The following is a 27,109-nucleotide window of genomic DNA, read 5'->3' as shown; positions in this document are numbered from 1 at the left end:
GGACCTGAAGACCTGAAATCGCAGATTTCTTCCCTGCTTTCTGCTCCATCTCGTATCACAAAGATAATAAAAATACTGTATATTTTATATATATATATATATATATATATATAAATATATTTTTCTTAAATTTATGCAACAAAGTTTTTCGATGGCTTCTTTTTTGATTCCTGAGAGAAAACAGCAGGTATTTCAGATAACAGGTAAGGCCATTACACTATGATGTTACTGCTGTCAGTAGAAAAGAATTGCTCCTGGAATTAAGGTGATGCAGTTTCAGAGACTCAAGTGAAATCCCAGTGTTTAGGAGTTAAGTCCTGTGCTTGAGTGCAACCTCTTTGAGAACTGGGGAAATGAAACCCAGGCTCTGCAGCCTGCCTTTGCCAGACAATGGTGGTGAAACTGCTATTCAGCATTCGTGACTCTTCCTTAGTTTTGCTGTTTGAAGGCGGGTGGGGGGAAAGCAAAAAAAAAAAAAAAACTCCAAAAACAGGGAGTTGGGCACTGGATTCTTGTAAAGACTCATTACAAGTCTTCCATGGGTATCCTCAGTGCTCAGGTGCGTAGTGGGGGCGAGGACAGTCTGTTCCTTTGCTACAGACAAAGATGCTTTGCCTTACGCTACACAACTACGCATCAGGGCTGTCGTTCGGCTCTTGTGGGATTGCCTTGTGTGCTCTTTAGTCTGTGACGCAAACTGAAGGTGGATGGTATAGCTGTGCCTCCTCTGTATTTCTTACAGTTACCTCCTTTTTTATTTCTCAGATTTCCTTTATTCTGCTTTTAAGCCCTGAACCTTTGGCCTTCCTCAGTACCATGATTCCTCTTGGGTTTTGATCTACAGATGCATTTCCAGCCAGTGACAGATGTAAGGCAACATTTCTGCTGGTGCCAAGTCAGCCAAGCAAGGAGCTATCTTTCTGTCTCTGACATCAGTGTTGTCCACTGTTTGTCTGCACTTCAGTTGTCTGCATAGATGTTGGTGAGAAGACAAGGGAGTCTTCAGATGATCTAGAACTCTATGAAAATGAACATTTATTCAGAGATCCAGACATAGGGTGTGTTAACTCGCGCTCATTGTTTTGCTATTTTTACTGACTGTATGGCCATTATGAATACCTACAGGGATTGTGAACAACTTAATCCAGGGTCCCAAGGGGCATGGTGTGTGTGTGTGTGGCCAAGGGCACAGTTTATTGCACACTAAGCAAATACAGGATGTCACAAGGCTTAAAAGAATGTCCTATGGAAAAACATTACTGCAGATAGTTGTGGCTTAACTGAAATTGGAGTCACTTCATGAACAAGAGAAGTACAAAGTTTGCAGCAGTAATCAATAGGGGATTTGTTTTTCTCTATTCGTTTAAAGTATGCTTTGCTTATTTTCCTCAAACAGCAAATGAATGCTTGTTCCCTTGCTAATGGCTCTAGGGAAAGGGCTTAGAGTAGTTTGTGTAGCTCAACAGTGGCTGCTCTGGCTGCAAAAGGAGTGCTGGCAGCAACTTCCAAAGAGTCCTGCTGAGTCTGTGCAAACCAGAATCCACTTCCAGTGCCTGTTCTCCCAGGGTTTCTGGGGTTTTGTAATTCTTTTGTGAGCTGCTAGGAGGCTCTTTGCAGATCTGAGGCCATTTTGGTTTCTCTAAAATTACATTGTTGTGTCATGGTGTGTATTAACACGCTTCTTTGATGTCATCGGATGATGCTGAACCACAGCATCACTGTATTGTGGTGTACAAGTCCACAGCTAGTATGTTCTGATATAAACCCATAAGCTGGACATAAGCAGTAAACTTCCTCTCTCTCATGTCTTAGATAATTTCTGTTACTCACTGAACTCTCAGTGCAAATTACGGTGAGAAATGTGATATTTTTCAGGCCAATATGGATACATCAACATAACTGATTAAAAATGGATGATGTCGTCGTTTACTGACAAAGAACATGCAAGCAAAGAGGAGGTAAACAAGGCAGGGATAGATACTCCCTAAGGAAAAAACATCTTGTTTTGTAAAATGGATTCTCTCTCTCCATGCTTCTGACTTTCCATCCTTGTACTTTTCCTGGCTACAGTAAGTAGCTGCTGAACTTCTAGGCAGAGGTAGCCAAAGCTTGGAGCTACCAGCCTTCTGTATGTGAAAGCTGGAGAAGGGCTGCTCTCATCTGGCATACTGATGTAGACATGTTTTGATGTCTGCATCAAAATTAAGACCTACTGAAGGCTTCTGATTTTTCAAGTGCAAAGCAGTGTTACTTTTTTTACATGCAGATTGATGAAAGATGCACATTATATTTGAAGTGTTTATGATGTTAATTCAGACATTATTTTGGTTTTATTTTCAGTTTTTTCAGATATGTAACTCATGAGCATTCTGAAAACAATCAGAAGCAATACCAGCTAATTTGAACTAACTGATGAGCTAGCATACTCCTCTCTTTGGCTTGTTGGTGTGTTTGCTTAGCTGCAGGATGTATTCCTAACCCTTAGATGCTTCAGTTCTGGCCAGAAGGCTGAAGGCCATTAGCTGGCTTGCAGTCTGTCAGAGCAGGGAACGGTTTCTTCTTTTCCTTTTAAGAGAGGAGTAGCTGCTGAGCTGCTTTGGAAATAGCGGGCTGGTTATTGTCTGCCTAAAGCTCCCCAGACCTGCGTGCAGGGCAGCACCAGTCAGGTTATCCTGTCATCATATACAGATCGCTGATTATCACACACCAGTGTTTGTGATCTTCTGCAGCGCTGCTTCCTTCTGCCTCTCATCAAGGCCTAATGAGCACAGACCGTGACAGGTAAAATCTTCTTCCAGACCTCAGATGCTCCCATACAAAGAGCTCTGCTTAATCCCTGGCCTAGTGTGTAATTTAGTAATCTGCATGGTCATGAATTCCAGGGATATGTGGGCAGGAAGCGCAGGGCACTGTGGGTAGCGGGGCTGGCCTACAGAGTCATTTAAGTCTTTGTTGTATTGTGTAGCAGGGGATTTGGGGGACAATGAGACCTGTCTGTCAAAGATTAAGCAGACTGGAAGTGTAGTTTATACCAACAAATGAATGAAGCTTTTTGGAGTGTTAATACAGCCACGTAGTAAATGTCCAAGGACTTAAACATACAATTTAAGTGATGACAAGCAACGCTGGAATTAATCATTTATTCTATACCTTAGCCAGTGGGAATTCAAGTAGGTGAAGAGTTCATTTCCGTCCTTATCTTGATCAATATTAAAAACTTATTAGGAGAAATGACAAATCCTCTCTTGTTTTACCCCTTCTCCCTCACTCTCCGACAGCAGTTGAAGTTATTTTTGCTAATTGCAGCTTATTCTCTGTCACTGCTGGGTAAACCAGCCCCTGGCTGCCTGGCGCTTCTTCTTATCAGGCACTGCACTAAAATTTTGCCTGGACCTGCTCTGCTTAAGCCTCTAGAGATAACTGGAGCCTTGCCAAAGTGTTACGTTTGCAGGTTTAAAGCATCTGCTGCCCTCCGCTCCTGCTTTGGTCAGTGTATTTCTAAGCAACATGTAGATGAGAATTCACAGGCTCCATTTTTTTTCCCTTAAAAGTGAATTGTTTGTGTTTGCAAAACTCCCTTTGGCTCTGCTGCATAACAGATCTCTGGGAAGAGTTTTTTTTCTCTAAATTCCCTATCTTGAATAAGCAAATGGTTCCCATCTGAGTTTTAAATCTCAACTAATATTATCTGTTCAAACAGATAATTTTGTTTTAGTGGAGCAATCTGTGCTGGAAGGCTCTGGGAGGCAAAATATAGGGGAAACTGCTTGCAGAGAGTCTATTGTTCTGCCACTGACCCCTTACTGGACAGATCTGTGAATGGCCTACTTTCCTTTCCTGCCTTCTAACTAGAAGCATCCTTAGGGGCTGAATGACCTTAATGGATAATGATAGTTTTTGCTGTGTTTCTTTCTTGTAAACAGCATGCTTAGTAAGTGAGACACGGTCCAGTGACGAAAATCATGTGCTTTTTTCCCTCAGAAAAGGTTATTTTTATTTACCTTGTTTATGATGTTAATTTCAGATCCTGTAGTAAGGCTTAGAGGTGTTTGCATGCAGCATAGAGCAGATAGCAGTTTCAGACATGGTTTCAGAGTCATGCTGTATTCAGTACTAAGGTTTGGTTGGACTGGTGTGAAGGTTGAATATCAGATGGGGAAGGTACAGAACAGAAGTAATGCATCAGTAAGATCAGAGGGGAAAAGGACAAGGTTGTTGTCCTGGAACTTCATTTTATTTGTGCTGATTTATAGGCACACATCTTCCGTGCAACAGCGGAGTTTTATAGAATAGTTAGATGTTCCAGGATGAGAAAAAGGAGCTAAAAAAATGTTCAGATCCTAGTCCAGTGAGGGTTTGGCTACGACTTGGAGAGCAAACTAAGTTAGAAAAAGTTTGGATTTTAAGCATAGTTATCTTAGCAGCTTACAAAGTTGGTCTCTCAGGAACTTGAGACAAATAGAGAGAAATTCCCAAAGGCGAGATTGGATACAGGCATTTAAACTGGCTCTTAGAGTGCCAGTTTTATTCTTGTGAACCAAGTCTTTATTGTTCATTTTCTAATGATTCACTTTATATTCTGCAGAAACAGAGAACACATTAATAGTCAACTTTTATTTAGATACCATATTAGTTGCCACCTGAAAAACCATAACTATGTTTAATTATAGATATTAAAATAAATCTGTGCTATTTTACTTAGTACTACACAGTTTTTGCATCCAGCTCACCTCAATATGTTAATTATTACAAAATACAATAAGAAAAATTAACATCGTTCTAATACAGCTTCATTGCTAGCCAGAATATCTGCTGGTAAATAAAGGATTGTGCAACGTTTATAAAGATTCTAAGTCAAGAAGCTAAATGTGAAGATTATTTTATTGATAATTTTGCAGCATTTAAACCAAGATATGTTGTTCTGCTTCAGCTGAATTGGTGAAAAAGTTAACAGAAAAGCTCCATAAAAAGTGTGGAAACTAGGAGAGTGATAGCCACAGTAGAGCAACAACTGCTAATTAACAAATCAGTGGGATATTGTGGTACCTCCATTATCATAACCCTCTGGATCCTTCGAGAGATTGGATCTAGAGTAACTACCATGGAAAACAAGTGATTTGTGTCCCTTGAGATGTCATACACTGCAATATCATTTTTTGCTTAGATTTTATCTAACCATTTTCTTACAGTAATGTGTTCAGATAAACTGCAGTCTAATGGCATTTGCACATCAGTTCACTGATATGATTCATTGATAGCCCCTTTCATGTAGAAGCCTCAAATCATGAGGGAACTAGGGAGCCTTTGGAGTCAAGGACAAGACTGTGTTTGTCCTGTAACAAAATAAATGTTGCTGAGCTATTCAGGTATCACATTCAGATTAAAAAGTTTTGCCTTACAAAAAACATTCTGCAGTTTTGGGAATCTATGCAAAATAAACAGATACTTTGAGGTTTCTTTGATCAGAACCTCCTCAAACCCACGAATGTAATTTTAAAATGGGTTTGATCTGACTGTCCAGCAACCTGAAAAGGGGTGAGCCTGGCTCAGGCTTCAACTCCAGAGCTAGGTCTAAAATTGCACAAGGGGAGGAATGTGATTTTGCTTGCCCCTAACATAGTGGAGCAGGACTTTGTCAGCCCCACTGTTTAGCAGGGAGTCCAACTGGTGAGCATGAAATAATTGTCTTATGGATTTGTACATTTAACTTCCTAGCTCCTGATGATTAGTGGCTGGTTTCTCTCTAGAAATGTGTGAGACATTAAATCTTTGCCAGAAGTCTTTCATTGTCATTTTTTCCTTGTAAGTCTGCATGTTCTTCTCCATGTGGCTGTCCCTATAAAATTACTCTTAAATTACTGGTCTCAGATTCAACTTGTAGAAATGTTATCTGCCACAGTTTAAATAGACTGGGAATTTAGTTTAGCTGCTGATAGAAACCAAAGCTGGGAACAACTTATCTGTTGCTGAAACTGCAATGAAGAGTGCCAGTGAGTGAAGTTTCCCTAAGAGGTTTGTGAACTATTTTCTTGCCTCTAGCATGAGGAGGCTCTTTAGAAAACACAGAAAACTAAGGTAATGATCACTAGAGCTGTGTAACCTTAAGGGCTTTTTGTCTTTCATTACCAGTTTCTTCATCTTCATTCCTTTCTGAACTCATTGAAAGTCACGTCTGGGGAAGTTCCAGCACAAGAGGACAGGCTCTGTTCCCACAGCATGAGGGAAATAGAAAGCTCTTTGTATCATCTGCAGAGTGGAAGGGCCTTCTGAAATTCCTTTTCCATCTCTTCATCCCACTGTATAGTCTCATGCCTCTGGTCCATTCCTTATGTTATCTCCTTATCCCTGTGTTACTGGGGGAGCAGGGCATCTCCTGGCTGTGCTTGGTCTTCAATTCCCATACAGAAAACTCTTAATATATCATTAATATATAGCAAAAAACTATTAATATATTATTAAAAACTGTGAGCCAGTGGTGAGGTGCTTTTTATTACATTCTTATTAGCATCTCCTCATTTCCTTCATTGCTATCTGTCTTTTATCAGACTTTTTTTTTTTTTTTTAATCCCTTGAGAGTGCTGTAAAAGCTGATGGGCTGTAAAAGCTGATTATCTGAGCTCTGCAGTTCTTCCTGCTTCCTTGCTACTGAGAGATTTGAATGACAGCTTTCTTGGTGAATAGACTGGATTCTTATACCCCATACCTTTGTGGGATACGTGAAAGTCAGTGTCACTGCCCTTCAGAGTGACAGTGAGGGTTTCACCCATCTCTGCTGAAGAGCACTGGTGCTTGGAAAACACTGGCGTGGGCAGCCTTGCTGCTCAGTCGGCTCCTTGCCCACATCCCTCTGGGGAAACACCACCTTCTTACAGGCTGTGTTTGCAGGAGGAGTTAGAAAACTGAAATTTGGGTTTGTTGCAAAAGAGAGAGCTGGAGAGGAGCCCAAAGCAAATTAACAGATCTGGGCACTGCAGACCCTTGGGAGATTTGGAGTCTGCGTGGCTTCAGCATGTGGCTGAACCCGTCCTGCCTTTCTAGATACAATGTCCCTTTAATAGTCTTAACAGGACTCACACTGGCAAGATTTCACTTGTTCAGTACACTGTTCAATACAGCTAATTTTCTACTGACAACATTTTTTGCAACAATGAATCTTCTGTCGCTTGAGTCCATGAAGAAGGCAGCTTGGAAATGCCAGCCAGAGGGGGAGGTAGCATGAAGTTCATTCTAGCTGTTTGCTGTTCGGGTGAGTAGCTCTTTGGAAAACCATTGGACTCTTCTGGTTTGTTCTGCAGAGTGCTAGGGTCAAGTGGAAGGGAAAAAACACAATACTGCATCTTCTTCTTCTGTCATGACCTCATAGCAGGTCTTTGGAGAAGCTGTGTAATGGAGGATGTATCTTGGAGAGATTCAGAAGCTGTGATGTCGTGGGCAGTGTTCCCAATACAGCTTGCTAACCAGAGAAATGTAATTATTCTGTAGCAGCCCATGAAGTCACCATGATTCTAAACTAGTTTTCCCCAAGGGACTTTGCTATCACTAAAAAGCAATGGCATCTGCAGATCAGTCTGGCTAGAGAAAAAGCCTGCAAGCAAAGCCAGCAGAGCCAGGGGATCTGAGCCTCTTCCTGTCCTGCCCTATCTCCTTCTTGGGCACTGACCACCAAAGAGCTGCAGCCATGTTCTCACCGAGAGCTACTTGTTTGTGTTCTTGGGAACAAATGTTTTTTGCCAGCAGGAAGATGGAAAGAGGTCCTAGAGAAACCCTGTACTTCCTTCCAAAGTAACTAACACTATTGTATTAAAATTCAGCTCATGTCTTGTGCTGCTGTCAAGAGGTGTAGATAATATTCAGAAGTGCCCTTCCTTCAGTTAAGGGCAGGAAAATGTTATGACAGCTGCTGTCCTAAGTGAATAGGTCGGGGAACTGTAGAGGCTTTCTAAGACATATTTTAGAGATTAGGCACCAAAGAGTTGAGAGAGAGGAGATGAACTGAGGTTGCAAAAGACCATAAAATCCCATAAACCATTCAAACCCTTGGCTGGACTGTGCTCTTTTGTTACAGAAGAAATGCTTAGTTCATAAGCAAATTGAAGTCAGCTAGGCCTCGCTGCAACTTTTTTGCTAAGATTTCATAATTGTGTAACACATCCTTTCAATATAAGCCTACTTTTTGGAATGTTAATGAGCGTAGCATTGTGCCAAAGCTCCGAGAGTTATGGGGAGCAGTTCTTGCCTGCTGCTGCTCACCTTGTGCCTCATGCTCCATTTCCTCAGTTGCCCTGCCAGGCTTCTGCACGCCTGATTTCAGAGTAGTGCGGTTGTCAGTTCTCATATACTGCCTACATGAGCTGTGCTCTGTTTGTGAGGGAACATAACTTTGTCCTTCGAGTTGAAAGTAGAAAAGACTCACCAAAAAACCCTCTTACTGTGGCAAGAAGTGAAAAGTTCAAGACAAAAAAAAAACAGCAGACCAACGAATCACCTGAACAAGGCTGCCTGGGGCCACCTGCCTGAGTAGCTTAAACAAACAGTGGGTAAGCTGGGGGACTTGGGGGTGATCACCTCGGATGTGATATCTCTCTCCTATATCTATTGTCTGCAAACCACAATAACTCTTACAGCTTCTTCTAAAATATGGCTTTCGCTCAGATTTATGCCGTTGGTGGGAGCAGTGCCATTCAAGTTTATAGTATGGCCCCTTAAAGCAAGCTTCAACTCATAGCTTCCTAATGCCCATTATTCATTTAGTTGATATACAGTGTGAGATACCACCATGCTTTATAAATCTTGCTACCTGTTCCTTATCTTAAAAAATAATAATAATAATAAAAAAATCCCTACAAACAGTGCCCTTAGGCTCCTGTAGTGCCTTTTAATGATGCTTGGTGCTAGGTGCAGAAAGGCTGTTGCCTGGCCTTGGCGTTGCTCAGAGAGAAGGTGCAGCCCACGAGCCTGCCTGCTTTTGCATTGTCTGTATTCTTTGTTGCCTAGAGGCTCTAGCCTTTCCATGTGCTCCTACTATCTTATCTACCCCAGAGATTGCAGTACATCAAAGCAAAAAAGCAATCTGAGTTAAAGACTTTTTCTTTTGATTCCTAGGTTTTCTTTTAAGGAGTTTCTTTAAAGTTTGCGGAGTGTAAAATGGAACAATTACTTAAATTTAAAGCTGAATCACTCCTGGCATTGTCCGTGGTGGGGGAAAAAGACTACAGTATGTGGTCTCTGTGTGTGCTATAAACAGAAATAGCAAATATGTGGGACTGATTGGATCAACATGTTCCATAATGCTTTTTAACTGGAAATGGAGCATAAAGAACGTACTTTTCAGAGATTTAAATATCCAGTTTAAATAAAGATATGGTTTTTTATGTCCAGGCTATATATGCAAGTTCTGTATTTATATGGTAAGCCTTCAGTTGTAACTGTATTTGTTACTAAAGTACAGAATTCAGGAGGCAAGTCATTTATTAGAATCAAAGTGGTTGTTTTCTTGTTTTGTTTTTAATATAAAAATAGTCTGTAAGGCCATAAATATACACACTTAGTCTGCTTTAGTAGAAATAAGTTCTACTTCCAAAAATACTTCTGTTATCACATGAGCTAAAATTGGAAATTATTTTGAGAAACAGCTTGCTGTTGCTCATTACTGTGTTAAAAGATTACTCCTGGGATGACCAGTACAGCCTTGGCACTCTGCAGTGTAATGTGCCAAGTTCTGTTTTGCAGAAACAGAAAACTTCCATAATCAGTGATGAAACTAAAGAATTCCACACAGTACGGGAATAATATTTCTTGTCTCTCAAAAATAAAATAAAATAAATGATAACTCTGGCAAACAAAGGGGGGTATCAAAGAGATTTTTGGAAAGATACTGAATGAAATAAGATTGCTGCACAGGATATTTTTCTTGTCCTTATTTCTTTGTGTATGATAAAAGAAGCTGTGTAGAACAGTGTATGTCTAGCTGTATGCTAGAAATACAGAAGCTATTCTGAACAAGAGTTTCCCGAGCTTGTGGAAGACTTAGCGAATAATTCTTTAAAAGTACAAAGCATTTTTCAGTAGGGAAAATAATAACTTGTGGTGGAATGCACGAATGACACTAACCTGTAATTTAGGAAAATATTGAAGGGTTTTTCATCAATAATTATTGTTATTTCAGTAGAGCTGTGAGGCCCCAGATGAGAGCAGGGCTACTTGAGCTAGGTGCTGTGTGTCAGGCTGGAGGTAACCACTGCTGCAGGAATCCTGTACGAGAGGGAAGGGAGGAAATGGAAGCCTAGAAAGAAGGACTGGTTGACCCAGGGGTCATGCCACTAAGAGGCCCCTACATGCAAATGGACACTGCTGCCTTGCTGTGATATGTCACTTGCAGTCATTTCACTGAGCTTGGTGTGTTGGTTGTGTGTCATCTTTTGTATTGCAGCATCCCTGGATAGGGTAAGTGGCTGAGGTTTAAAGGGGGGAAGGAATAAATGCATTTATATGCCACTGACCTGTGTGAACATGCATCTTGAAGGACCGTCCCTTGCTCAGGTCTTCCTGCACAATGTGGGAGTCAGGGCACGTAGATCTTCCTTCAGAGTTTTAAGCTGAACTCTGCTCCTCGTACTGAGGATATAAGAAGATGCATTTCTAATTCCATAAAGGCTAATGGTTGGTTCTTTGGTTTACTTCAGTGTAATCAACTGAATAATAAAAGCTTTAGACTACAAACTGTGTACTTGTGAAGTAAATCTTTGTCTCTAGCGCATTGTATTTGGAGGAAATGATGGGTGAAGAAAAAAAAGAGTAAATAGGACCCTTTTAAAAACTGTGGTCACTAAATTCTACTTAAAAAGAAGGAGCTAGGGATTTCATTCAACTTAATATTGTACTAGAATGGAAGTCAAAAGTCATGTTACAGAAAACATCCTTAATCTATCTGATAGATTTGTGCATTAGCTTGGGAAAGCATGAACATCTTTAAATTCAGTGGCTTTTTATGTACAGTGGATCTTTATTTTACTTAAAATAATAATAATGTTTTTTCTTTGACACATGGAGATCTTGAAACACTGACTGAAGCTGGTCTGCCCAACTTGATGAGTAGCATTCTGTTTGGTTAGTAATCAACTTGTCCAGCTTTCTGAGTTTCAGCATCTTTTTTTGCTGATGAGCCACTGAATTAATGTCTGGTAGTGAGGAGGCTAGCAGATCTGCCCCCCAGGTAGGCAGGTACTTGTATTATTTTTTTTGTCTCTGAAATATGAGACTTGTTTGGTGGTTCTGTACTTCTGCTACCTGTGTTCCATCTCACAGTGAAAGATGAAACAGATTTGCACTTGATTCTCCAAGCTAACAGAGGCACTGGGGAAAAAAAAAAAAAAAGAATGTTTGGAATTTGCAGTGCTATGTGTGAAGCTCTGCTGCAGTGGGCGAAAATTTATGTGGGGTATTAGAGCTGGCAAAATGGGAAGGGACAACGGAGAAACTGTGATGTATTCATTGGTGCAGCAGTGAATTCCTTAGAGACTCCCCCATTACCCACCCAACTGGCCTTCTTTTATGGTGCCTGGGCAGGCAGTGGATTTCAGGATGAAGGGAAGAAGGCACCTCTTGTAGAACTTTTTCCATCTTCAAAGATGCTATGATCAAAATGTTTTGTAGTCATTTTGTTTTACCTCCCTCTGCAAGGTGGTGATGCAGAAGCAATGGGTGCTTCCTATCCCCAGCCATTTTTCCACTTTGCTGTGCATCAAGAGCAACATCCTGGGTCTGAGACATCTCTGTAATTTGAATGGTTGCAATGGCAAAGTACGTAACAGAAAAGCATGTAATGCATGTTGAACTTGTGGCACAGAATTCTGAAATTATCTATGGAGAGGCCACAAGTGTGTCTTGATGTGATGCCATTTTTATTTATTTACCAGCAAGATATTCATTACAGAGGAACAGACATCATAATTTGGTGCTGCTTGGGTACCAAAAGCTTGATACACAAATGTGTCAGAGAATGCACGTCATGTGTTTCAAATATATGAAATTCTAGTGGACATTTATGGAAAGATTCACAAGCTGCAGTAATTTCATAGGCTTTGTCCTTGCTTGGTGTTACTGAATTTCCATAATTTTCCATTAAAAAAAAAAAAACAAACACCAAAACAATACCATTTTCTTCCATTTCTAGTGGGTTTTCTACAGGCCACTGGACTATGTGTACATATACGTGACCAAAGATGGAGGGCTTTGTTGATTCCCTGATGTTTCTTTTTGATATAATTCACATTTGATGATTAATCTTGTCCTCACTGCAAAGAGCTGTTTGTTCTTTTTATCCCTGGGTTAAGTGAGAAGTAAGAGCAGTCCTGGTGCCAAAGCACAGTAAAGGTGAGGCACTTACCGCAACGTAAACTCACTGAAGTCACTGAACCTTGTGAGTTTACTTTGTGGGAAAACCTGAGTCTTTGTTGTGCTTTTTTCCTGGCATTGCTCCTGCATAGCACTGCGTCTGCTCTTCACAGCGCTTTTGTCTTGGGACAGTTCATGGGAGTGCTGCTGAGTGTTGAAAAGCACGGCTTCTTTAGCAGCAAAGTCCTTTGTTTCAGCATATAAAATATGATTTCCATCCATGCAGACTTCAAAAGAAACAGTAGGAATTCTTGAGAGCCTGATTATCATGGCATAATCACATTATCAGAGAGATTACAAGCACTTTACTGTGTCTTTATGGTTTGTGGTGCTCTGAGGCACTGGACAGAATCTTCAAGCGCTGTTAAAATCTCTCTTGTATGATACCAAGGCAAAAGAGACCTTTTAACCTGTGGATACTGACACCACTCAGTGTGTCATGCTTCTTTTTCTTTCAGCTCCAGAGCTGGGCACATGCAGAACATAGTTTCTCATCCTTTCTATCTCCTCTGGGTACATTTGCCTCAGTCATCTGCAGCAATGCAAAACAAAAACCTCCTAAAATTTTCATAGCTATCACTTCCAGTCATTGTGGAACAGTGTCATTAAATAGGCAAACTAATTAAACACAGATGTTAACAATTCAAGTGGTTGAGGAATTCTGTGTATTTTCCTTAAAGACCATGGTGGGCTCTGGGTGCTGATGCCCTCGGGGCTGGTTGCTGTCCTGCTCAGTGCAGGTATCTGCACAGCCGCGTTGCCTCGAGGTGAGCTGTGCTCAGCCCACGTCTTGTAAGGGAAGCATCGCCTGCAAGGCTCTGAATGGCTTGGAAGGTTAAAGCTGAGACCAACAGCTGAGCAAAGCATGTGATTTTCACAGCATGTTCCTTGTTTTGCGTGGTTGCCGAGGACCACTGAAGAGTTGGGGATTAATGCTATGATCGCTTGGTCCCAATATAAAGGATTCCATTGATAATTATCCCCAAGTGAAAAAAGTTAAAAGTAATCAACTGAAAAGCCTTTTCAGATGGGAGCCTGTGCCCCTAGAAGTGCACAGTATGCACAGTGTGTGTGTAGAAAAGGTATGAAATGTGGAACAGCTGTACTTGACCTCTATTAAAGACTGAGATGAAACAATCACAACAGGGAGTGACGTGAGGGAACTGCTAAAGTTTATAAGAAAACTGCTTTGAGAGTGATGGAACATGGGGTGTAATGTTTTAGCCTAAGTGGGCATAAAAATGAATGGAAAAAAAATTTAAAAATCAATTACAGATTCTTTCATTTCTTTTGATTGTTAACATGTAAAAATGCATTTTTAAACTAGCAGCAAAGGCTTTTACCTGCCAAGGCATGGAGTGAAGACTTTGTATGTCTCCAGCTGAGATTATTAAAACCCTTGCAGCAGGGAGCTGCATTCCTTTTGCTGTTTTAAGAAGTGAGGGAAATAGAAGAGAAATACAATGCCATGGACACGAGTGCTAGAGAACTGAAAGGAGGATGTATTTTCTTTTAAACTTCTTCCTCCATTCTGTATCTCTTAATGTCAGGTTTGATTCTTTACATGGATAACTTTATGTAACACACTCCATATCTTGCTAGAAAGCATTGTCCTAAACTGCCAATTTCTACCAATACTGTGGGCTCTTAGAATCTGTTGATCTATTTCAGATTCTCTCAAAATGAACTGAGAAGTGTAAAAATGTTAACACAAAACTCTGTGGTAAGTATTCAGTTGTCAAGTGGCAGTTTCTGAGGCTAAGAAAAAAACAGAGCGCCTACAGCAATATTTCTACAGCGTTGTTTTGCTAAATAACCATGCACCAGACTACTCTGCACATCTGCAGCGATAGAACAATAGAAGCTCATCAGTCACAGATGAGTCTCCGCAGTTTTAGAAAATGTTGCCCTCTTCAGGCAATGGTTTGACGTTGCACCTTCTTCTGTTGGAAGGTCAAAATACACCCCTTGACTAGAAGGTAATCAGTGTGGAATATAAGTTAATTCACTGTGGAATTCTAGTCTTGAGCCAACCATGGCACTAGTCTCAAATAATCTGAAGTGTGTTTTCTGACTGCATGTGACCCTCTCACTTCTTGCATCTTGTTTTGTCTTTCTATTGTACTTGAACTAAAGCATAAACAAAAAAGCTTTTTGCATTTTGCACCTTGGAAAAAGAGTCTGCAAATTTCATGAGCAGTAGTCAGCTTCATCTCAAAACACTGTTGTTTTACCATATTTCTACAGCAATATGGGTATACTATTAAATCTTTCAGGAATAAAAGGGAGATTTCTGTTACTCATTATTTAATTATCATTTATCTGAAACAGATCTGAAAACAATCTTTATCTGAAAATGTGAGGGGAGAACTTTAGTCCTAACTAACCTAGCAGATATTAAGTTATGTTAAAGATTAAGCTGGATGGAGCAAATGAAAGTTTATAAACATGGTGTATTGACTTATTTTTTGTTGTATTTTAGGGTCGACCAGGACCAATTGGGATTCAAGGACCAATAGGTGCTCCTGGATTTATTGGTCCAGAAGGTTTGCCAGGAGCAAAAGGTGAGAGAGGAGCAGTGGGCCCCCCTGGACCAGCTGGGCACAAAGGCAACAAGGTAGGTTCAACAATGAATTTAATTTTTTTTCCCCCTGCAATAGGTCTGTTACCTTGTTTGATCTATGTTTGGATATATAAGGAACATCTTGGACTGTCTGCCAAAGGACAAGGGTATTACATTAATACTTTCAGAGAATCCCCTGCTTTTATTTTGAAGTGAAAACACAGTTTCCTAAGCTGCTGAGCATTATAGCCATCCTGGTAGGTGAACCATAACTAGAAGAACATTGCTTTTGCCAGTTTCTCACTTCACCTGCCTGGAGATGGATGGCTATCATTCATGCTACATTCAGAGAGATCTGGAGCTGGTTCCTATGTAGAAAATACTGAGCTGACATCTGAAAAAGGGAATGGATATTGAGTGGAACCTGCAACTCAGTTTTGCAGGTGAAAAGATATTTATAACAGTAGTAATATTATAAACTGCCATATTATATAGTATAACCCAACATAAAGTGTCAGTAAAGGGAATGTGCATGATTGGGCACAGTAGCAAATGTGCTTTAATGCCCTGAGGGTTTGTTCTGCTGTTTCTTCTTAGGAAGTAGCAAAGGGGATGTTCAGACTAGGCAGAAGAGTCAATGAAAGTATGAGCAAATACTTTCACTGATGTAGAGTGGATACATGAAGGTAGTTTACCTTAAGGAAAGTTTACGTTGTGCTCTAGGCATGTGTTTGCATCATGACTTTTGGGTTGTGCACTGAGGACTCATCATGTCCAATTGCATAAAGTAGTGCAGAGTATCTGCTCCCACCACATAGCCTTAAAGAGGTTATATGATAAGAATGTCTGATACTGCCTAATATATGAACTGGAATGAGTTTCCCATTTTCATGCATATGTGCTTGGAGAAAAGGAATACTTCAAGTACAGTGGTTTGAAGTTTTGTGTTGCTTCTTATTTCAAAAATCTGAAGGAAATCTGGGACATCAGGACAAGGGCTTGTGTTCCATCTTACCATCTATCTGATGCAAAATGTTCAAATTATATATTCAAATAAGAAAAAGCCAAATAGTTTAGAAACCAGGACCAGCAGAGCAGAGCTTGTTTTGCCAGCTGCCGGTAAGTGAGATAGCTAGGTGAATGCCAGCTCACTTCTGCTTTCATATGCTGCAGTTACACTCCCTTTTTGCTTAATATTCATCAACACATTGAAGTTCCAGTCATCCTTTCTTATAAGGCAAAGAACATAGTAAACTGACGATGATGACAATGAAAGTCATTGCCTCAGCATTGCATTAATCTGAAAGGCAAAGGAGTACTCAAAACAAGCACTGACTGCTGATATGAGTGATATTTCACAATTCTAGCAGATAACACTGAAGTCATTAAAGTCAGATTTTGGAAGAGACAGAAATCTGGAATTGGAACTAGCCTCTAACAACTGAAACCAATTACCTTGCACTGAGATAGTCCTTTACCTACTCCAGAACTTCTGTTTCTATCTGTTGAAGTGGCCGCATATACAATACCAATATACAGTAAGATCCTACCTTCCTTCCCTTCATAGAAGCAATACATTTTACCTTTCCAAAGCAAGTATAATTTCGGGTGGGTGTTTTGCTCATACAGCCTGCTCTAGTATTATCCAGAGTAGAGCAGTAGAACCAGTAAAGTGATACTCCCTTGCAGCTCAGTTGGAGGTGATCTGAAATTAATACAGCTGTATACTTATCCCTGGATGGAGGTATAAAAACATAGACGAATAAGAAGAACCTTTAAGACTTGTTGAAACTCTTGGAAGATCAAGCGTCACCCTGAGAGTTAAATTTACACTGGATTGTTTATATTCCTGGCATCTTATTTTCCCCAGATGTGCAGTAGGAGATTATGTTTTTCCTTTAAGTTGCCTGATTAAAACATTCCTGAAACACTCATTTGGCATCTAGTCAAGCTCAGATGTTCAGTTTATGTCTTCAGTGACTTCTGTGGTCAGAGGGAATCTACATGAGATAGTTTGCTTCTTTTAGTGTTGAAAGTTGAAGTCCAAGACTGGAAGTGTTGAAGTGAAAAGTACCTCACCGGTGACTGAAATATACAGATTGATAATGAGAAATATAATGTGTTCTCATTTTCATTTCAGGGTTCAATGGGAGTTCCAGGATTTCAAGGCATCAATGGGATCCCAGTGAGTTTGCATATGCAAATATAAGTCACTTGAATGTCTCTTCTTTCTAGAGGGAAATGGCAATTCTTCATAATGCATAATGATGGAGACTCTACTTTCTCTGTTTGAAAAAAAAATCCAGTTCCCTCACTTCAGTCTTTTGTACTGCAGTTTATGGTGCAGTTAGTTCTTATCTTGCTTGATGTGGGCACAGGGTGCAGATTGTTCCAGTTTTCCTTGCAGTAGCCTTCTTATATGTGATAACTATTACCAGATCTCCTTCAATCTTCTTTTCCTATGATGTGAACCGAAACACTGATTAGTGCTGAGGCCTCTGAAGAATTCTTGCTTCCAGGCTAGGTTCTAGTACTGGTTTAGGTCTGAGCCTTTCAGAAACCTAAAACAGAAAAGAGGTAAGTACTGCATTTGCCATGTGATAGGAGTTGGTAACTACTTTCCCTGACCAGCAAAACTCCCTATTGGGAGTTTTTGGTTTGTTTCTTTACAGCTTGAACTTTCTAGAAGTTGTTTCTTGCATCATACTGAAAATTATATGCCTAGAGTATTTTGATGAGCTCTCTTTTGCTTTGGTTCTCCCCAGTGATTCTTGGAAAGATGTGTTAGAAATTCTTTGCCTCAGAGGACTTTTTAGCTGGGCCAGCTTTAGAAGTTGCCCCAGATTTCCTTGTTCTCACAGCACTATTTAGCTAGTTCTGCTTTCTCCTTCTGGTATTAGAATTATATTTCCTTTCTTAATGATATTTATCCTACTGTATGCTTGTGCTTCTGAGCACTCTTATTCTCTTTCCCATCTACCTTACATTCTCAGCTTGCCAACATTTTCATCATGATTGAGCTGTGTTTTCTGACTTCCTATCAAACACTGAATTGTTTTGATAGGTTGGCTGAAAATGCACAGTTGGCCCCATGAAGGATCTCCTTCTTGGCCCCTTCTATCGCTCAGTTCGTCCTTGCCTGTTTTCTCTCCTGCTCTACTCCCTTGCTGCTATTTTTTTCTTTTCCCACCAGCCAACTAACTCTCTAGCTCTGAAGAGAACAAGCTGTTCCCATAATACTTAATTTAATTGAACACACTGTGGGAACATGCTGTTCTCAGGGTATTTTTTCAGATGAGGCTCTGGAGAAAGGGGATTCCCAACAATAAGGGAAGGATAGAGATATAGCAAAAACCACTGCCAGGTAGTTGGCAGCATCAGGCATTCCAAAGAGAGAGTGGGGGAGGCAGATGAGAGGATTCAAAGCCTCGAGCATATGCGCATCTACTCTGTCTCCTTTACAATATTGAGCAAGTGGATCAATGGGAAAGAAGTAGATTTTGCTGCTTATGTACAGTGAAATGACAAAGAACCTTTGGCTCTTCTGTGTTACAACTGCAGAACAGAAAAAGGGGGCAGGGAAACTAATACATATTGTTTACATTCTAGCCATTGAGACAGATGCTTCCATTTTGGGTGAAAATAGCAAACACCACTGCTTGAGAAAATATTTACATTTTTGCCAGTTGCATTTCAGGATGGGGAGTAGCTTACGTTTGTTGTGAAATGTACACAAACTGATGCACATTACATGTTTGTGTGAAATGCAGAGCAAAAGAGAAAAAATATATGTGTGCTGATATATTTAAGAGAGAAGTAAAAATGTATCACTATCTTTGCACAAGAACTAACATCCAAACATGAAGAGGGCATCTTCTGAGCCTGCAAGTATCTCACTGTGGGCAGGTATATTTTGATGGTGGCCAAAAGATGCAAGACTGTAATTCAGATGAATATCCCACTTTTGACCTTAATGGAAATGGTGTTCCATAGAATTTCCCTGGGGAATACTGCTGGTAAGTAAATCATGTTGTTGCAGCTGGCCTGACTAATCCTTTTAACCTAATAAATACAGCAGCAGCATGTGTTTATTGCTAGCCCTTCTGTGTCACAGTGCAGAGGAAACTGTCAAATCCTCAGCCCTACTTGGGAAGTTTATTTTTTCCCGTAGGACAGGATTCAAGGACACCTCTGGCAAGGGCTGAAGCTGGGGATGTATATAGCCTTTCATGAACTATCCGAAGAGTTCTGGAAATAAGTATTTCTGTGAAGAATAAGCGCTTGTCTGTGCAATGAAAGTTAGAGTTACACAGAGAGGCGAAGTTCTCTATTTTGTGTCCCTCCTAGAGGAAATACAAGCACTTGGCAGGGCTGTAAAGAGGCCACTTTGCTGTAGCAATCCATGAACCTGCTTTTTCAATTAGTTTTGTGTTCACCCTTGATTGCATTTGTTTCCCGATTTTTAAATATTTGTTGAGCTCTCCTGTTGGGATGGCCTTTGTGCTCAGCCTGTTAGATTTAGAAAAGAGGTCGCTTGGGATCACGGCATTAGTGTATGCAAAAGAGTCAGATAAAGCAAAAGCCTAGATGAACAGTTCAGATTTCCTTATCTATCTCCTAAGGAATGCCCCCTTTTGTGAGAACAGAGAGCACAAGTAATCTCTCCAGCCTGTTCTTAGCTCAGGTTTGTAAGCTAGTTACTCTGCCATGTCGTAAGTAACAACTGTAAAAGCTTCTTCTTCACCTTAGTCAGCTGAGGTGCTTGAGCTGAACCCATGTGTCTGACACAGGAATTGGAGGAGCTGAGAATGAGTAAATGGAGTGGAACTTGTAGAACTAGTAGAGTGAAACTATTAACTACTGTTTTTTAGGTAAAAAAATAATTTCAGGCAGATTTTTGTGACTCCTGAGGAAGCTGGTTATGCATGATCAGTATTGCCACAGATAAGATTCTTAAAACATAATGAATTTTGATTGCACAATAGCCAGAAAGTAGGAAATCCCATGTTTTTCTTCTAGAGCAAAAGAGACAACATGTGTTTGTGTGTCCATCTGTGTCATGCTTTGGCGCAGAACCACGGACATGGATGCCATGGGATTAAGTGACACGGCCACAGATGTGTTTAGCACACATAAGGAGTCACTGTAGTCAGCACAATGTGTATCCTCTTTGTGAGCCCTCCTCACATGTTAAGGAGATACCCAAGTCTTTTGGGCCTCTTGGACACTGTATTGGGCCAAGATTTAGGAGATCTTGTGCAAAGCATTTCCCAAGACATGAGCTAACCCAGCACTGGTTAGCTGCTTCCCACAGCTGGCTTTTGGCCAGCCCTGGAGGCTCAGCAGCTTGATTCCTCATCTGTCCGAGGGGCAGGTGTTGGCTCAGCTTCCCTAAACCCTGCAGTTGGCCAGCTTATGTTGTAACCAGATACATGTGCACTTATCTCACATAGCTTCTGTATTGTTGCTGTAAACAAAGGGAAGGTCCTCATAGGAATCGTCCACTCTGGCCTTCCTCTGCAGTCACAGCCTGTCGCATCAGAGACTTGCTGCTCTTGGCTATGACATACTGTATGGATGGAGGAAGGTGGCTTGCCACGGAGCTGTTCCAGATTTGAGAACCAAATGAAGTATAGGTGGCAATAAATTGGTGCTTCAGCCTTTTCATGTCACTTGACTGGGGCCTGGAGAGTCCCCTGCTTGCTTACCACAGGTGGGTGCTTTGGCCAGCAGACTTTAATCATTAGGCCTACTGGTACTATACACACAGTGGTGCCTTTAGCTAATGCTTTGGGATGACTTCATTCTATGTCCTGAGGCCTTGTTACATTCAATTTTGTCTCTGTTTACATCAACTGATCCTGCAGTGGATATACACTTTGTGTTGATTCATTTGCACCTTACTGACTGTCAGATGGCAAATCTGGGCTCTCTCCTCTCCATTTTGTAGGCACAAATCATCACATAGGTGTGCTGGACCAAGGAACTCGTCTGGCTGAAATTAAGAGACAGAATAGTTATTTTTCTGCTGTGTTGCTGGTTTCTTGCCTGCTCTGCCTGTGCTTATGTTAGCACAGAGAAGAGTAGGTGTGAATGGCCAGCAGCAAGCAATGGCTCTTTAAGTAGCATCTGACACTGGTGATCAATTTGAATGTTTAAATAATCATGGTGTAAGTTGCTCTGCATCCTTGGGAAAGTCACTAAGCTACTGTGTGACTCCACTACTCATCTGTAAAATGAAGACTATTGCATTCTCACATTTTTGCAAGGCATTTTAAGATCCTTAGATAAAAGACTTTACATTACTACAAAGTTCTCATTGAGTTTGGTCAGAGCATCTGGTATTGGCTTGGACTGGAAAGACCTTCAGCAACACAAATCTGATTTGTTTTATGTGTCAAGCATGAAGGATTGTTAATGTTCTGGTTTATCTCCATTTTATCCTTGTTTCTTTTTCCCTTTCCTAACATGAGTCATAACTCGTTTAATGCCATACCTTAAAGATGAATCTTTGGGATCACACAAAAACACTCTGGGAATGATACAAAATCAGGGTGTACAGAAGGGAGAGAGGGAACTGTCAATTACTGATTCTTACTCCCTGAATTTCACTTCTTACCACAAAAAATCCTCTTTGAGTGCCACAGAGCTCGTTTCTATGAAAAGGTAGATAGGATAAAGAGAAGCTTAATAGCTGGGCAGTGTGACTGACAGTTATGCCTTCTTTTGTTTTGCCAAAGTATTCCCATGTAAGAAACAGTAACTAAAGGCTCTAATTTTTATCTCCTTTGCATCACTAGGGTGCTGAGTCAAATGAATAGAGCTATGGCAGGACTAAACTGGTGTAAAATCAGAATTAGATACAACTCTTTCCCACCCTGCTTTTGATTATTAATTGACCATTACAAAAACTTTCTTTTAACGACTGCTAGTTTCATTAGATCTTTCTCCAGTTGCTTTGCCTAAGGTTCTAAGTTTAATATAACAAGGAAAGCTGTTTTGTGAATGATGTGATGCTGGAGTTGGAACATCTGCTGAACTATTAAAAGAAAGAATCCATGGTGGAAAGGAAGAGAAATCATTGAAACTTTCATCTTTGGAACTATAACTTTGGAATTACAAATGCTCAGTATTGTTGAACCTGCTTTTTTCCTTGTTTTTACATCAGCACCTTCCATTATCATTGTCAGGTGCACCCTCGCACTGTGCTCCATGTCATATGCTGTGCATTTCAGATTGTGCTTTCAGGACCTACTCATGCACAAGTTATGTACTTCAGAAAATTATCCCTAGGAGAGAAAGATAATTGAATCCAGCCGATGTTCTAGGATTTAAGCTTTGGGGAGGATAAACAATGCTGGCTGAAGAACCTACTTCTACTGCAGCCTGTCATACACTGAACTTGAGTGGGAGTTGCCTGTTTCCTTTGTTTTGTGTTGCTATTTGGAAGGCAGAAGTTTTCTAGGACAGTGTTGCTAATGAAATACCACCTGTCATTCATCCTCTCTTTTTCCTTTTTACACAGGGTCACCCTGGCCAGTCTGGACCCAGGGGTCCACCTGGCCTCGATGGCTGCAATGGAACCATTGGGAGTCCTGGTGTTTCTGGGACAGATGGATTTCCTGGCATACCCGGGCTGCCAGTACGTCCCAAGGCAGTAGTGTTTTGTTGTCACTAAGCCAGGATTTGCTTTTCTTACCAGTGGTGGAAAAATAGCTCCTGAGTTCTTAGGAAGAACCCTATAACCCCAAGTTCCTTAGTATTCTTAGAGCCCAGTGTCATTTTCTTATTGAAATTCCACTCTTATTTACTGTGTAAATGTTAACTTTTGAGGCTAAAATGAAGATCCTGTGACAATGTGCTCCTGCACCACCCTATCCCTTTGTCACTGGCAACATTCAAGCTGACTCAGAAGAGACTGTGATAAAGTTTTTAAGAACTATAATGTGTCAAACATCTTCCAGTTGAAATGTTTCAGGTTAGGGGATACTGATTCAAAAAAGGAATGGATCATGTCTCTCTTTTATATGTCATCCAGACTTGAAGTTTATGTAATATTGAAAATAACAAAGCAACAAAAGCAAGTTAAAATATGACTTTCTAAAATAACTGATTTACTCATACTTCCTGCTCAAATTTCTATTTTGTAATGCATGTGGGATTTTATTTTTGGCAAGAAAAGCTGCTTGGATCAGCTAACTCCTCTCAAATTAAGGTGGCAATTACATGAAATCACCTTGGATAAACTGCATGGAATGACGAGGATTAAAATAAATTGGGTAAATCTAGAATTATAACAGCTGCTTTTTCAGAAGATTCATGCATGCAACCTGTTGTGGTTTTTTGTTTTTTTGGGGTTTTTTTGTTTTTTTGGTTTTTTATCTCACTGTTTCTAAGCAAATATGGTAATTTACAGTGCTACAGAAGAGATACATGCATGTACAGGGCAGTTACAGCATGTCAAACAGATTCAGGGAGAATCTTAAAAGTTTTTAAAGGCCTAAAATAAAAAGAAAAATCTAACATAGGCAGGAAAATACCAGAGAAAATGTTTGCAGAGTGTTGTTTTTCTAAAGCCCCAGAAAGTCTTAAATTCTCCTAATACCACTGCAGTGCGACTTTTGTAGTTTACTGGAGCAAGAAGTTCTTTATACTGAATGCAATTACTTTCAAAGCCAAATCAGTGTATTTTTTTCTAGAAATTTACTTTTGTCATTTATTTTTTATCAGGGTCGTCCTGGCCCAAAAGGTCTTAAAGGAGAACCTGTTTTTGCTCAAGGCAGCCTTAAAGGAATGAAGGTAAGATTTTCTACAGGAGAAAACACAGGATGAGAAACATTTTGATGTCCCAGAGGTTTCAGTTCTGACGCTGCAGCTTAGGCTGCTCATAATGCTAAACGTGGGTGTCCTAGATAGGTCTGAAGGCAGAGCAGAGAAAAAGACCACTCATTCCTTAATTGCAAAGCAGAATACTCTCAGAACTTGAAATTGCTTCATTTTTGCAGCACTAAAACATCTTGTTTATTGCATACTGGATTGCTGGGACATAAATCATCCTGTTACTGTTCAGAGTCGTTGCTGGTCCTTCATGTGTCTCTAGACAGCTAGCACCATTCATTTGTTGATGCCAAACCATAGATATGAGGAGTTTCTTGTAAGCTTACCCTGATTTACATGAGGTAGCATATTTGTTTTTAGATGCAGAACTTCCCTGTATCTGGCATCCTCACACATGCCAGGTCTGTTAAAATAATAGCCCAAGAGACTTGCAAGCACAGATTAAGATTTCTCCTGTGAAATCCCACTTGCCTCCTAGTGTTTTTTGTACTGGGAGATATATATTCTGGGTTTAAATGCATGAATACCATATTCCACTCATAGTATTTCATCATTTATTGCTATGAAGTCAGAATTTAAAGTCAGAATTTAATTCTCTGTTTAATAAGGACCTTGCCCTGAAATGTCTGTATCATGTCTGTAATTTTATTTCCTATAAAGAGAATACAGACTGCGGAAACATGATCACAATTTATTTTTCCAGACAGTGAGTAGGTTCTTCAATGTCCTCATATAAAAATTTAGTTCTTTGTTGCCTTGAAGCAAACATTCATCAGCTTAGAGTGGTGTTGATTTTTGCCAGAAGCACGAGGCTTGAGAAAAAAGCTGTAAAAGATTTGGTACCTCTTGTGGTATGTTCAGCAGCCTCATTACTCATTAAATATAGAATTTATTTTTTTTTCTGTCATGTAAGGCCCCTCACACTGACCTTATTTTTGTCAAATGCCGAACTTTTCTAAAATTCTCCCCATATATGTATATACAACCATACATTGGTAAAAATTAAATAGATCTTTATTTAAATTATTTGTGGAAAATACGGATGGTTTGAAATAACATTTTATAGTGTTTGTAACGAAAGTTTTGTAGTGTGTTTTTCAGATTTGTTACAACTAATGCAACTTTTTAATGCCCCCTCAGTTTCTTTTGCTACCTGTAAATAAAGTAGCTGTTGTTATTCTAGACTTTTGGAGCCTTTCCATTTCCCAGTTTAAACATGGAAGCACATGTGTCAGAACTAAAAGTGAACACTAATTAAAAGGAAATATTCCTAGTTAGACTAATAAATATGTATTTATAGCCCTTTGTTGTTTCTTGCAGTAACACAACGGTATTTTTACTGATGCACTTTTCATTTTTAGGGAGAAAACGGTCTTCCTGGTTTGGATGGTATTTCTGTAAGTTATTTAATTTGGGGAATTGTAATTTTTAAGAATATTATTGAAAGTAGGTGCTTTTCCTTATACTGGTTCTCAGGGACACTTTTCAAATTAATGGGCCGTGTATTTTCTTTATACCAGTAGTCTGAATAACCCCAGTTTTCCAATGGTTTGAGTCAATCCATGTTATGGCAGCAGAAGTCAGTCAGATTTTGCTATTATCTGTTCTGTTTTCCCCTATTAAATTCGAACTCCCTTCTACCATTCAAATCTGTAACTTTGACATTCAACTTTTATCTTGTAATGTGAATTGGGTTCTTAAAGAATGTAAATGAGTGTACATAACTGGGGGGCTGTTACTGTATATTTTCTGAGATTGCTTGTTTTGGGTTTGATGGGATAGGTGCTACACATTCTGTATTTCTTCTTATAGGGCTCCAAAGGTTTTCCAGGTCCAACAGGTTCTGCAGGCCCCATAGGATTACCAGGTTTGCAAGTAAGAGGCCCTGACTGTTGTACTTCTTGATAGAATAGTTCAAAATGTTGGCAGTTTTCCATCCTTGACTACATTTGTCTCATCACAATGAGCAGAAGTTTGTGTGCTTCTAAAAGGATGAAGCACGTTCTTCAGATGTGAAATACTTGAACTCAGACTGTTTAATCTCAAGAGCTGAAGTTCTCCTCTGGAGCAGTGTTCAGTACAACAGTCGTGAATGAGAGCTCCAGCAAAGCCCTAGAGCACCATAACAAACAGTATTTAATACTGTTCTGAAGGCTTCCTCATCTCAGGACTAGAGGAAATATGCTGATCTCTGCATGTTTAGAGCCTTTCTCATGAAATGTGCTAAAAAGTTCATTTTCTGACTTACTGGAAGAGTTTTATTTGGACAGCCATAAAAACAAACTAAATGTATGTTGCTTTTAAATTAAAATTTGCTCTTAATTAACCATGGTGCCAAAGGACTATACTGTCTCTGACAGATATGAAGACTAGAAGATTATTTTATCTACTGCTTTTGCTCTGGGGACAGAGATGAAATGAAACTTCAGGTACCAAATGTTGTTCCTATTATTTGCATCCTACTGAAGTCTTGATCTTGTTCACATTTAGGGTCCAGTGGGTCCTCCTGGGCCACCAGGTCCAAAAGTAAGTACCTACATTTCTGTCATGTTGCCACACCTGATTGTTGGCTATTTTTTTTATCATTACGGTATGTCTAGATGGTAATGATACTGATGTTGCTGATGTTGTGTTATTCATTGTCATCTTTTTTCTCCCCTAGGGTAATATGGGATTAGGCTTTCAAGGAGAGAAAGGAGAAAAAGTAGGTGAATCTTATTCTGGTACAGAAGGAGTGTAAAGTTATATTCTAGAGTTCCATCATAACTTTATCCTCTAGATGGTTGCTGGATTCCAGCATTTTCTTCTTTTGTGTTTCCTTTTCTTCTTTTGGACTGAATGACAGTCCAAATACTGAAGAGTCTTGCTGGTTGCTGGTAATGTTTGCAAAGAAAAGAGGATGGGAACCTTTCCTGAATTAAGTGAGGGTAGAAAATCTCATTTCAGTGCAGTGCTTTCATGGCTATCAAGACACAGGGTCCTCTTTTGACACCTTTTGAATATGTCCTTTAGCTTATATAGACCCTTAACTCTTGTACTGAATTCTTCTTTGGAATTTATGCTCTGTGAATTTCATAGTATTCTTTGGATTAACTGATGCATAATTTATAGTCTTAGTATCTTAAATGGACATCTTGCAGTCTGTGTGAGAGGTTTACAGTGGCATAATGGGGCTTCTCAGAGGTCTCAGTTTGGGGCTTGATTCTGCTGCTGTTAAAATCAGTTATCAGTATACTACATTTCTAGTTGTTTCTTGACTTCTTGTCTTGCATATTGTCTTCAAAATGTTTCTGGGGTGTTTTTCTGTTGATTTTA

The 27,109-nt window shown here is 39.9% G+C and overlaps 1 protein-coding gene across 3 annotated transcripts in view; it reads left to right on the top strand.

Moving 5' to 3' along the window:
- COL4A6 (collagen type IV alpha 6 chain) overlaps window positions 1–27,109 on the top strand; it is a 121,450-nt gene that overhangs the window by 63,490 nt on the left and 30,851 nt on the right. For 2 of the 3 annotated variants that reach the window (XM_031594469.2, XM_090150069.1), the window contains 8 exons: window positions 14,876–15,010; window positions 17,097–17,141; window positions 22,482–22,598; window positions 23,687–23,755; window positions 25,156–25,191; window positions 25,607–25,669; window positions 26,285–26,320; window positions 26,457–26,498. In XM_031594469.2, coding sequence (XP_031450329.2) covers window positions 14,876–15,010; window positions 17,097–17,141; window positions 22,482–22,598; window positions 23,687–23,755; window positions 25,156–25,191; window positions 25,607–25,669; window positions 26,285–26,320; window positions 26,457–26,498 — 543 coding nt within the window. Of the gene's footprint in view, window positions 1–2,619; window positions 2,782–14,875; window positions 15,011–17,096; window positions 17,142–22,481; window positions 22,599–23,686; window positions 23,756–25,155; window positions 25,192–25,606; window positions 25,670–26,284; window positions 26,321–26,456; window positions 26,499–27,109 lie in introns of those variants that run through there. The other variant, XM_090150070.1, reaches the window with a different exon arrangement.

Source organism: Phasianus colchicus, chromosome 14 (genome assembly GCF_987193195.1).
Source record: "Phasianus colchicus chromosome 14, bPhaCol1.hap1.1, whole genome shotgun sequence".
In the NCBI taxonomy this organism is placed as follows: domain Eukaryota; kingdom Metazoa; phylum Chordata; class Aves; order Galliformes; family Phasianidae; genus Phasianus; species Phasianus colchicus.
This window is presented reverse-complemented; position numbering and strand designations above follow the sequence as displayed.